Genomic DNA, 13,213 nt, shown 5'->3' with positions numbered 1-13,213 from the left:
TCGTCATGTACACAGCAGACCATAAGAGAGGATTCAGTATAAAAAATAAATATCCATTTTAAAGCAACCTATATAGTAAATACCACACATTGTTTTTAAAGCTGCCCAGCTTTTCTTTGCTTCCTTGTTGGTTTTCTTTTGTTCTCTGCTGTGCACTTTTTACTTTTCCCTTCTCCCCCAACCCTAAAGAAGGCTACAATTAAGCATGGAGATATATATATATACACACATACATACATACATACATACATATATATATATCCATAGGTATGTAAACATACACCTATATACACTGATACACCTATATTGAGACTGTACTATGCTTTACTATCTCCTATCCTCTGTTTTTCTGAAGGTGGATCGCGTAAGTCCAAGTCTTTCAATGCTTTTCTAAATCAACCAGCTCATTATTTCCTATGCCACAGCAGTATGCCAACTCAACCACATCCTATCTGAGAGATTGGCTATGAAAATTTTCCTCCTCCCCCCCCGCCTCCATTTTCTACATTTCTTTCTGTTCTTGGCTATATAGGTTTTATTTATGCAAGAAATTTTTCATTTAAAATAATCAAAATTATCCTTTTTACACTTAATGCTCTTGCCTTATGCATAGTTTAAGGTCTGGTACTGCTGACTCTACTTCCTTTACATCTTTTTCCCCTGGTTTCTTTGAAGTTCTTCCAAATGAACTTTTTATTCTTCCAAATGAACTTTGTTATTATTTTTTCTACCTCAGTAAATTAAATTTTTTTTTAGTAATTTAATTGGGATGACCTTGAATAAATAGATTATGTAGGTAAAATTGTCATTTTAAAAATTACATTGGCTTTACCTACCCATGAAAAATAAATATTACTTTATTTAGATCTGAATTTATTTGTATAAAAAGTGTTTTATGTTTATGTTCATGTGTAGTACCAACAGCCAGCAAGACACGCCACAGAGTATAAGTTTTAAATGGAGAATTTTATTATCCAGCGTCCATTCAGGGGCAATTAACAGCCCAAATCAAAACGGCCCCGAGTTGGGGTGCAGAAGTCGTTTTTATACAGAAAAATCTAGGTGCAGTGGTTAATTATCTCTAGAAACTTACATATGTTATTTTTAGCAGACTCAGCAAGCCTGTGTTATTTCACTTTTTATGACCATGATACAAGAAGAGGAACTTCCTCAATAGAATAGATTGTAAATACAACAAATCAGATAGCTGACAAAGTGTCAACTGAAATTACAACCCAAGACCTCTGTGTCCAATTTGCCATTTACATCCCACAACATGGTATATGCTCATAAGATAAGGATAAGAAACAGTCACATAATTCAAGAGAGTGTCTGGGGCTGAGGCTTTCATCCTTAATGGCCATAGAAAGACCAAGGGATGCTCCAGCTGGGTTTGTTGACACAAGATAGAGACATCTCTGAGCCTGCTCAGGAAACAAAGAGACTGTTAGCATCAGGCTTTTCCTCTGGTTAATTAGTCTACATTCCTTAGAACAGTCACGGGGCCCAGGGACATTTGCTGAATGTCAAATGGCAGGAACTAAGTCCGTTTTTCTTATGCAAACTGGGGTTTTTAGTAAGGGGCTGGGGGCAGGGTTTTTCTAGCAATAGCTGGCTGCTCAGGCATCACACATGTAGTTCCTGTGTCTGTTTTGGCATGCATATGCTCAGGTATTTTATACTGTCTAGGTATTTTAAAACAATATTGAATAATATTGCTGACACATCATGTGTAGTTTCTCTATTTTTCAACTTTGATTAAATCTATTTTAAGTTTAACTTTGAGATGATTACTATTCCTGCTTTTTTCACATACTAAATTCTATTCTCACCCTTTATTTTATCTTTGTGTGTATCTCTCATTTTTATAATGTTTCCTGAAAGCAACATATTGTTGAATTCAAATTTTTAATCTACTATCCATTTCCACTTTATGGGTAAATTCATCCCATTCACATTCTAAGCTACCATTACTTGTATATATTCCTCCTTCCTGTTTTTCCTCACTATCCTCCTCACTCCTCTACTTTACTTCTACCTGCTACCTTGACCTCCTATTATTTAACCTACCAACCCCCTAAGAGTCCCTCCATTATCCTCTCCCCTCACCTTATCCCCTTGTTCTCTTATTTCTTTCTGAATTTAGAAGACTTTTATACACTTCTGGATATATATGTTGTCCCCTCCTTAAACTGTTCCCGATGAGAGTAAGGTTCCCGCCCTCCCCATGCTATCTTCTTCTGTATCAGTTTTTCCTTAATGCCTCATTTGTATGAGAGAATTACTACTTTTTATCTCTCCCTACACGGTTTTATTTTTCTAGAATTACCCCATCACACTCAGCTCAGCACATGCCTTTCAAACTACCCAAGTTATGATGACATTCATAAGAGTACTGTTAATATTTTCACCTCAAAGTAAACAATTGGACCTTATTAAGTACCTTATAATTGGTCTTTAATGTTTACCTTATATTTCTCTTGGATGTTTTATGTTGAATTTTTCCTTAAGTTCTGGTGTTTTTGTCACAAAAACTTGAAAGTTTTTGAGTTTATTAAATGTCTTTTTTTTTCCTTCAGGATTATACTTAACTTTGATGGGTAATTACCCTTGGTTTTAACTCCAGTTCTTTTGCTCTATGGAATGTAGTGTTCTAAGACCTATGGTCTTTCAAGGTAGTAGCTACTAGGTTTTGTGTAATCTTTATTGTAATTCCATGATATTTAAATTGGTTTTTTTCTTGTTTCTTCCAATATTTTCTCCTCAACCTGGGAGCTTTGAAGTTTGGCTATGCTATTCCTGTAAGTTTTTCTCCTGGTATCTCTTTTAGGTGGTGATCTGTGGGCTTTTTCTTTTTTTACTTTGCTTTCTTGTTCTAGAACTTCAGGGCAATTTTCCTTGATAGTTTCCTGTAATATTGTACCAAGATTCTTTTTTTTATAGTAATTTTCAGGTAGTCTGACTATTCTTATATTATTTCTCCAAAATCTGTTCTCCAGATCAGTTGTTTTTCTGATGAGATAATTTACATCCTCTTCTATTTTTTCATTCTTTTGATTTTGTTTTATCATTTCTAGGTGTCTTAGAATGTCATTAGCTTCCCCTTACCCAATTCCAGTTTTCAAGGAATTATTTTCTTCCTTAAGTTTCTGATTCTCTATTTCCAGTTCATTGACTTTCTTTTCATAATTTTCTTGGATTGCTCTTATTTTTTCCTAATTTTTTTCCTCCATCTTATTTGATTTGAAAGTCCCTTTTAAGTTCTTCCAAGAACTCTTCTTGTGCTTGGGAGCATTTGATATTTTTCATTGAAAAAGGAATGGCTTTTTTAGCTCCATTATCTTCCTCTGAATATGAATCCAGGTCTTCTCTATCCCCATAGTAACATAGTTCTGTTCTTTCTCCTTTGCTTACTTTTATTTGGCATTTGAAGAGCAGTTCTTTGATTTGGGCATCTAAGGGCCATGAAAACAAAGCCTGTGAATTCTCCTTTCTACAGACATCCTTTGAGGCCATGAGAAATAGTTCTCATCCTGTTTCAGGCCTTACCTTCCCATCATTTCTATCAATCTTATGTTAGATAGACAAGGCTTCCTACTGAACCCTTATAATACTTCAGCCAACTTACTGGAAGGAATTTGTTGTGTAATCTGACAAGCACAATCTATTGTCACTCTTTTGGGATCTACCTAGACCCCATCTAGGTCTTTCTCAGATCAAGTGATCCTGAGATTTTTGCCCCTCCTAGGAGATAATGTCATCAGTGATGACCCTCATTGCATTGGAACTGTCCCTTCTCAGCTCTGGGCCCCTTGTCAATGAAGAGAGCCATTTGCTTTGAATGAGCTCACATTTCCTTTGCAAGGCTACTCCTTTGCATTCCACAGTCCGGGGGGGGGGGGGGGGGGAGTCCTACCTGGAAAGAATTCAGATACTCAAGCCTTCTTTCAGTCAAAGTGGCAAGGTTTATTGTAATACCAATAGAACAGGCTAGATTCCTAATGAATCTGCAATTTGATGGAGGTGAGATTGATACTTATGTACAAAAAAGGAACAATGAAAAGATCTGGATGGGATTAAGGAGTGGTTAAAAAGCCTGGGGTGGCCAGGACAGTGAAAGAAGCTAAGTGATCTGCTGTGGGTCAAAAGTCACTGGGAAAGGACTATTAAGTATCTAGGTGACCTGGGATGGTCCAGATACCTCAGGTGGGTATGGCACTAGTGATCTGGGCTGCTGAAATGTGTGGGAGAATTCAGGGACTGGGTCACTTTCAAAGACATCGTCTTTTTCTTCTAGGGGTCTGGGCCATCACCCCATCGCATAGATCCTCTGTACTGGGTGGTAGGGGTCACAAAACCTCTATGAGTAAATTGTAATCCTGTCTCTTTAGTGTCTACTATTTAGGCTGATATTTTATTTGGGGAAAAGTACCTTTCCATTGTGATACTTGAGTAGCCAGCTATTGCTAGAAAAACCCTGCCCCCAGCCCCTAACTGCAAACCCCAGTCTACATAAGAAAAAAACAGACTGAGTTCCTGCCGTTCGGTGAGTGTCCTGGGCCCCTAAGACATTTCCAAGGAATGTAAGCTAATTACCAGGAAAGCCTAACGATCTTCCTTTGTCTAACTGAGTGGGCTGAGAGATGACTCTATCTCCTTTCAACAAACCCAGCTGGAGCATCCCTCGGTCTGCCTATGGCCTTGAAGGATGAAAGCCTCAGCCCCAGATATTCTTTTGAATTATATGACTTCTGCCTTATCTTGAGCCTTCCTTGTTGTGGGAGTTATGGCAAGATGGACACAGGGATCCTGGGTTGTAATTTCAGTTGACACTTTGTCAGCTATCTGATATGTTGTATTTACAATCTATTCAGGAGGTTCCTCTTATTGTATCATGGTCATAAAAAGTGAAGTAACACAGGCTTGCTGAGTCTGCAAAATGACAGTTCAAGAGATAATTAACCACTGACTGTATTCTCTATATAAACTACCCTTTCCCTTCAAACGGGGCCATTGATTTGGGAAGACCCCGATGGCCGCTGGCTAAATAAATTCTCCACTTAAAACTTATACTCTTGTGTGTCTCACTCGTTTCTGGTATAACACCATAAACAGAGTTCAGGTTGTGTGGGGTACAAGACCCCTACCAATATGAAATCAAAATTCATAAAATAAAGAGGTGTCTCTAGGAGGAACAGAAAATAATTTATTCAATTCTCGCGAGAAAGGGGCATGGCCTTCACTAGGATGGACTAGCAGAAGGAGGCGAATCACAAAGGCAAAGCACCAACATATATCCTATTGCAAAAGAACTCCCACCCACCACTACCCCTCCTCTCCATTGGCTGGAAGGCAGGCTTACAATCTAGGCATGAAAAGCTAGACAAGGAACCAGGAAATCGAGTATAGCCAATCCGAAGCATATCTCCTTATTTAGTAACTAGCTGCTGATGTGACAATAATATGGCTAAGGTAAAGAGGAGGAATGAGGAAACAGGGAGGGGGCTTCCTGGAGCAAGGAATGAACAACCCCTATGCAGTCCTTTTCGTCCTTATTTGGTAACATCTCTGTGCCAGCATGAGGGGAGAGAGAGGCACTTATTGCCCCAGGAATCACATTCCTACAAGGTTAAATCCCAAGTCTATCCCATCCTCTCAATGCCCCTGCTTATTCCAGAAATAAAAAAAGTAATTTTTATATTTTCTCTCTCTGTGAAGTCTTCACAAGAATTATCCCCCACTCAAGGTTATCCTTAAAATGCCACACCCTGAATTCTGGAAAGAGATACCATGATTTTATGTGCCACTGACTATCCTAGACCATAAGTTTTAGGATATGTTGTAATATTTACCCATATCACTACTCCCAAGCCTTAATTCTGGTCCAAGAAAGCTCTTTGAAATAAGCCCTATCCTTAGCCCCTGCCATTGGCCTTCCAAATTATGAAAAACTTCACCAAGATTGCATTTCTTGGGGAATCCTGACAGACTCAGTGACAGGCACAAAACTGTAGCCTACTTTAGCAGCAATCTGGATCATTTAGCAGCAAACTTGCTCATTATCTTTGATTTGCTGTTCGGTTGCTTGAGAAGGTGGTCTTGGACCTGAGAACACCCTTTCCTAGTTGTCGTTGTTCACTGTCAGAAATATGCTTGACACTGAAATTCAGGTATCAGGGACAATTTATTATTATTGAAGAGTTCAAAGGAAACATTACTGGCCAGGAGTGGACTCTGCCCTTCTCTAGGAAGGGGGAGTGGGGAGTACAGGAGTGAGACCAACTTTATTCTCTTAGACTGACATAGATTGATGTATCATCAGCTCAGTACCTCCCCTTGGAGAGCAGATTGGTCTGCTCCCTTCTGGGTTACAATCTTCCCTACATGCCCTTGGCATGTTCTTTCCTTGGTATGTACAAGCATGTCCCCGCTCCATACGTTCCATGTTCAAAAATGGTGGAAAATTCCTCCCTTTGGTTGTGTGAGGTAATATTCTATTAGCCAATTTAATGCGTAGTAGCCATTTTACCCAGTTTTCTCTTTAACCCTGACCATTATCTGGCCAGTTTAGACCAGTTTTCCTAACATCCTGGGTCTTCAGTTTCTGCAAAACCACAAACTCTATTCCCATTGACTGGGGACCCTCATCCCGGTTAATTTTTACTCCTTCTTTGTTCAAGTTGACACTTCATTAATTATTCTGTGGAACTTAATTAACTCTTCTGTGGAAACAACTTTTACCCATCTCTCACATTCACAGATTTGTGCCTCTCCTTAGAAGAAAACCCAGCAGATTTCCAATTCTGGGCCCAATAAATATGAGAATGTTCTACAGTCCAGTAGTAATATCACCCTAATCCACTGCCCTGTTCTTAATTCTGCTTTCTTCTTGCCTACCCACTCTAACTCTGGGCCTCATGACTATATTTCCATTTCTGCATGGTTCCTTACTCCCAAGTTTGACTTGCAGGATGTTTCTCTGCAAAACCCTGGCCTTATCCTCTAGGTAGAAGGCTCTTACTTCAAGGATGGTTAGTTACAGGACATTCTGTCTGCTGTGTTGGAAACCTTTTCATTCTCCTAGGTCCACACTGCCCAAACTACTGAACTTACTATGTTTACCCACCCATGCCTTCATTATTGCTCAAAGCCTAGACTGTAACCATTCATACAGATTCAAAATGTGCCTGTGGTGCTGGGCATGACTCATCAAATCTGAAAACAGAGGGTCCTTCATTCCATCTGGCACTCAGATGACTAACAGTTGTTAGGTTAACAGTTCTGTTATATAGCATCATATTATCCTCTATAGCAGTGACAAAATTCAAAGCGGATATAAGCCCCTTAGGGACTCCTGATGCTTGATCAAATACAACCCAGCCATATTCTTCTACAATTGATAGTATCACTAAAGAAAATGACCTAGCTGACTGTTTTGTCAGGCACGTGGGTCTTTCTAGGCCTCAGGCTCCTAATTCTGTTCTTGTTTGTCCATCAATAGATGGGTCACCGCTGATCACTTTTGTACCTAGCTCTCTCCAAGAACAGATATCAAATAAGAGAAATGGCTTCATGCAAGGTGTTCACTGACAAGGACTCTGCCTAGTGCTCCCTGAAAGGGCTGCTTAGTAGTGCCTGGAGTGCTACTTCTGCTCAACCATCTGATCCATTCTGTAGCTCATGGGAACAAAGGGAAATGGGTCCTACAGTACAGAAAGATTGGTTTGCCCCAAGTCTTCCCTTCTTGGCACAAAGGTGCTGTAGTGCCTGCCCAATATGTTTGGCCCACGACATTGGCCAGTGGGTAAAGAGCTCCCCTGCCATCGTTCGTCCACCATGGGGACCCTTTGTAAATTTGATCACTTGAGAGATGCTTCTACAAATATTCTTGTTCCAGTACTCTGGATGGGCTAGTTAGTCAAGCACTATGCTAAGCACTGGAGATACAAGGAAAGGCAAAAATAGACCCTGCCCTCAAGGAGCTCACCTTCTAATGGGGGAAGACGACATGCAAACCATTATGCACATACACGCACAATACATGGTAAATAGAAGTTTAGTTCAGAGTGAAGGGATGAGCAGTGAGGGATGGGGAGGGGAGAGAGGCTGGAAGGGATCTCTGGCAGAAGGTGGAATTTAAGCTGTCTCGGAGGAATCCAGGACATAGATGAGGAGGGAGAGATTTCCAAGCATTGTGGACAGTCAGTAAAAATGCCCCAAAGTGGGAGATGAAGTGTTTTGGAGGAACGACCGGGAGGCCAGCATCACTGGATCAAAGATTATATGGAGGAAAGTAGGGAAGAAGACTGGGAAGGTAGAAAGGGGCCAGGTTGTGAAGGACCTCAAAAGCCAGAAGATTTTAATATCCCAGAGGGAAAAGGAGTTTACTAGGTAGGAAAGAGACATGGTGCAACCTGCCCTTTAAGAAAATCACTTTGGGGGCAGCTAGCTGGCACAGTGAGTAGAACACTGGCCCTGGAGTCAGGAAGACCTGACCTCAAATCTGGCCTCAGACACTTGACACTCTCACTAGCTGTGTGACCTTGGGCAAGTCACTTAACCCCAATTGCCTTGCCTTCCCCCCTCCAAAAAAAAAAGAAAGAAGAAAATCACTTTGTTAGTTGAGTGGACAATAGACTGAAGTGGTGACTGTCTTGAAATAGGAAGACCAACCATGAGGCTATTGCAATAGTCCAGGTGAGAAGCGGTGAGGGCTTGACATGACCAGGGTGACAGCAGTGTCAGAGGAGAGAAGGAGGCATATACGAGAGCTATGAAGGTAGAAAGAGCAAGACTTGACAACAGATTGGATTTAGGGGTGAGAGAGAGGGAGGGAAAAGTTGAGGTTAACACCGAGGATGTGAACCTGGGTGACTAGAAAGTTGGCGGTAGTCTCAACAGCAATAGGAAAGTTTAGAAAGGGAAAAAAAGAGAGGAAAGTTTTGGGGAAAAGTCAAGAAGCATTTATTTAACACCTACTGTGTGGCAGAGGCTACTAAGTGCTGAAGATACAAAGAAAGGTGAAAATAGTCTCTGCCTTCAAGGAGCTTACAATCTAATGGGGAAGGAACATGTAAACTGGTATGCATGAATAAGGCATGTACAGAATACTTTGGAGATGATTGGAGGAATGGCATTAAGGGGGATGGGAAAAAGTTTCAGATAGAAGGTAGGATTTTATTTCAGATTTTGTAATATCAATTAAGTTGGAACTTTTTTACTGTTTTAGAACGATAAATTAATTGTCTTTCATCGAGCCTTACTAGGTGCAAAGCCCCAGGCCCAAACCCCTATCTACTAGGTGCTAAGCCTATGTGGGCATGAAGGCCTCAGGGTAAGGGGAGTTGCTAAGACCAGAGCAAACAGTAAGAGCCTAAGTTCTGGTCGCTCAAATGACATTTGATGACAGCTAAAGAGTGTATAAAAAGAAAGAACAGAGCTATTTGCATAGGGCTCTCACTCTTGAAGGTGTGTTGGTGTGGAGACTCTGGGCAGCTGTAGCTAAGAGCCCTCCAGCTTGTGAACCCGGATGCTGGGACTTTGTTAAACCCTGGTAACTATGTATTGGGATTTGAATCAGACAAGGGAAATGGCCTCCTGCTGAAGCTACAACCAGAGCTGTTCCGAAGATGTCAGGATTCCTTTTGTGTCACTCCCACCAAGCCCTCCTCATGACTTTTTGTCCTTTGATACTCACTCAGTTTTTGAGTTACGTGGTCATTGTGTGCACCTGATTCTTCTGGTTCCCCTCTTTTCACTTGGCATTCCTGATGCATTGCAGATTTCTTTGTGGTACCCATGGTGGATCCACTTTAATTTTATTATAATGTTCCACGACATTAATGTCACAGTGTCCCTTCTAATTATACATTTAGATCACTTGCAGTTTTTTCCAGTTATGAATAAGGTCATCATGAAAATCACTGCATACATAGCTTTTTTGTGTGCTTTGTGTTGGGATGTAAAAGTAAGCTCTTTGAGTGCAGGGAAGCTTTCCCTTTTATCATTCAGCACTCAGCACAGTGCCTGGCACCTAGGAGGCCTTTAGTAAATGGATGGGCATTGATTATTGATTGATAATTCTCTCAGCATGTATTCCCATCATAGAATTATTGAGTCGAAGGCTATCCTGGTGGGATTGCAGAGGAAGGCAACCCGGAGTGTGAAGCTCTTGGGTCTGTGACCTGTCATGACTAGTTGAGGGAACTGGGGATATTCAGGCTGGAAAAGAGAAGACTAGAGCTTGATGTGGGGATGGGGGAGATGAAGGATCATTTTCTTTAAGTATGTGAAGGGCTGGCCTCTGGAGATTGGTTCTGTTTGGCCTCAGTGGACCAAGCCAGGAGCAGTGGACAATGAGAGCTGCCAGCAAGTGGTGCGGGCCGCCCTACAAGTGGTGGCTCCTTCTCCCTTGGAGGTCTTCATACAGAGGCTGGATCATCACTCACCATGGATGGAAGAGGGAAGATTTCCTCCATGTGTAGTTCAACTAGGTGGCTGCTGATGCTCCTCTCCCTTTTAAATCCTGTGGATCTGATCCCATAGGATCTTGTAACCTTGTACTACACCCTTCCAGATTGCTCTCCAAAAGCGTTTTACAAAATTGCATTTCCCCCATCAGTGAATGAGTATCCCTGTTTGTCCAGCAGTTATTCCTCCCTATTTGGTGGGGGTGAGATGGCGCCTCTGAGCAGCTTGATTTAGCATTCTTTTAACTAATAGTGTGTTTAAGCAGGTTATCAAATGATTCTTAGCATCTTTTGTTTCTTCTTTTGAAAACTAGCTGTTCATATCCTAGGTGGCATTGCAGTGGGTCGAGTGCCGGGCCTAGAGTCGGGAAGAGTTCAAATCTAGCCTCAGACACTTACTAGCTGTGTGACCAGTCCTGACTCCAGGCCTGGCATTCTAACCACTGCACCACTGAGCTGCCCCACACCCACAGATACTGTTGTGGTACTTCTGTCAGAAAGAAAATGAGAGTCTCGTCTGGCATGTCCTATTTTGGGTGAAGCCACAAAATCACTACTTTTTTCTCTAGATATTCACTAACTATCCCTTAAAGTAAGCACTTCTCAAAGTGTGGTCTGTGGGTCTCCTAAAAGGGGGATCACAAGGTCAAAACTATTGTCATTAACAACACTAACCAATTACATATCTGTGTGAGGCCAGGTTTTCTTCAGGTGAAACTTCAGCCAAAGCCGCAGTATCACAACAGAATGAATGCAGAATAAGAGCGGGGAATCCGGATACCTTCTTTTGAGCCAGACATTAAAGAGATTTACAAAAATATGTAAAATAATGCCACTCTTCTCACTATTTTGGGGGGAGAACACATAGTTGTTTTTCTTTTGTGTGTGCGTGAGGCAATTGGGGTTAAGTGACTTGCCCAGGGTCACACAGCTAGTAAGTGGCAAGGATCTGAAGTCAGATTCGAGCTCTGGTCCTTCTGACTCCAGGGCTAATTTTCTATCCAGTGTGCCACCTAGCTGTCCCTACAATTAATTTTCACAAAAAACATTATTTATGTTGTAATGGGTTTATTATTTTAAGTGAGTAAATGTTTAACATTTTTTGCTCAGTTTTAATGTCTAATATGGTAAATATTGTTGGCATAAGCCACATGAACAAAAGCTCCTTGGGGTTCTCAATAATTTATGGGTATAAAGGGATCCTGAGACTAAAAGAAGTTTAAGAATTGTTATCTTTAAAAATAGGTTTTAAAAAATGTCATAACTGACCTATGTAACTCACAAGCTTGTTTTGAGGATCAGAGTGAGAGCTCTTCTAAGCTATAACTATACATATGTATAAGGTGGTACAGTAGAGCACCTGACCTGAAGTCAGGAAGATCTGAGTTCAGATGTGGCCTCAGACACTAACTAGCTGTTTGATGAATTTTGTGAACCTGGAGAAGTCATTTGACCCCTGTTTGCCTCAGTTCCTCATCTCTCAAATGGGGGCACCCTGGAGAAGGACATGGCAAACCATTCCAATATCTTTGCCAAGAAAATCTCATGGACTACAACCATTGGGGTCACGTAGAATCAGACGCAACTAAACTGAACAACAACAACAACAAACATACAAACATATAGAAGGTGGTGTTGTTATTTTGCTATATTTACAGTTTGACTGTTTTTGATGGGAGGGGACAGAAGATAGGACTCAGTGTAATGCAGGAGAAATGAAGGATATTTATGGTTTTTTCTTTCAGATTGGGAGCTTAGCCTCCAACCCTAGCTGTTAGCTGCCAAGATGGGCATTTCTGTGGAAGAATAATCCCAGGAAAGGTTCACAAGACATGCTGACTTTGTTGCCAAGCTGGGAGAAACCTGGGAAGGAGGTGACAGCTTAGAGACACCAAATAGTGAAGAGAAACCTTGTGAATGTAATCATTGTGGGAAGGCCTTCCATCAGAGGACAGGACTAACTAATCATCAAAAAAGTCCATACAGGAGATAAACCTTTTGAATGTAACATCCGTGGGAAGGCCTTCCGCCGGAGCACACACCTTACTCAACATCAGAGAATTCACACTGGTGAGAAGCCTTATGAATGTAAGAAGTGTGGAAAGGCCTTCCATAGGAGGACAGGACTTCATGAACATCAAAAAGTTCACACTGGAGAGAAACCTTATGAATGTAATATATGTGGAATGGCCTTTCACTGGAGCACGGGACTTCTTCGACATCAGGCAGTTCATACTGGGGAGAAATCTTATGAATGTAATATATGTAGGTTGGCTTTCTTTGAGAGAAAGTCGCTTGCTCAACATCAAAGGACTCATACTGGAGAGAAACATTATGAATATAATGCATGTGGGATAGCCTTCTTCAAGAGAAAATCCCTTACATAACATCAGCGAATTCATACTGGAGAGAAACCCTATGAATGTAATGAATGTGGGAAGGCCTTCTTCTGGAAGGCAGGTTTTATGTGCCACCGGATAGTTCATAATGGAGAGAAACCTTATAAATGTGACAGATGTAGTAAGGCCTTCTCTCAGAAGGCAGGACTTATTCAACATGAGACAATTCATACTGGAGAGAAGCCCTACAAGTGTAATAAATGTGGGAAGGCCTTCTGGCAGAGCACACATCTTGCTCAACACCAGAGTGTTCACAGTGGACAGAAACCTTGTGAGTGTCATGAATATGGCAAGGCCTTCTCCCAGAAGACAGGACTTACTCAACATGAGAGAATTCATACTTGA

At 41.2% G+C, this 13,213-nt stretch overlaps 1 protein-coding gene across 1 annotated transcript in view; it reads left to right on the top strand.

Annotated features, from left to right (window-relative positions):
* The window catches only part of LOC118848818 (zinc finger protein 3-like), a 15,911-nt gene extending 2,698 nt beyond the window's left edge, over positions 1-13,213 (top strand). Inside the window, exons 2-3 of the mRNA XM_036757874.1 lie at positions 12,548-12,734; positions 12,951-13,213. Coding sequence (XP_036613769.1) covers positions 12,548-12,734; positions 12,951-13,213 — 450 coding nt within the window. The remainder of the gene's footprint in view (positions 1-12,547; positions 12,735-12,950) is intronic.

This window comes from Trichosurus vulpecula, chromosome 1 (assembly GCF_011100635.1).
Source record: "Trichosurus vulpecula isolate mTriVul1 chromosome 1, mTriVul1.pri, whole genome shotgun sequence".
NCBI lineage: Eukaryota > Metazoa > Chordata > Mammalia > Diprotodontia > Phalangeridae > Trichosurus > Trichosurus vulpecula.
The sequence above is the reverse complement of the archived record's forward strand: the minus strand, read 5'-3'. Positions and strand labels throughout refer to the sequence as shown.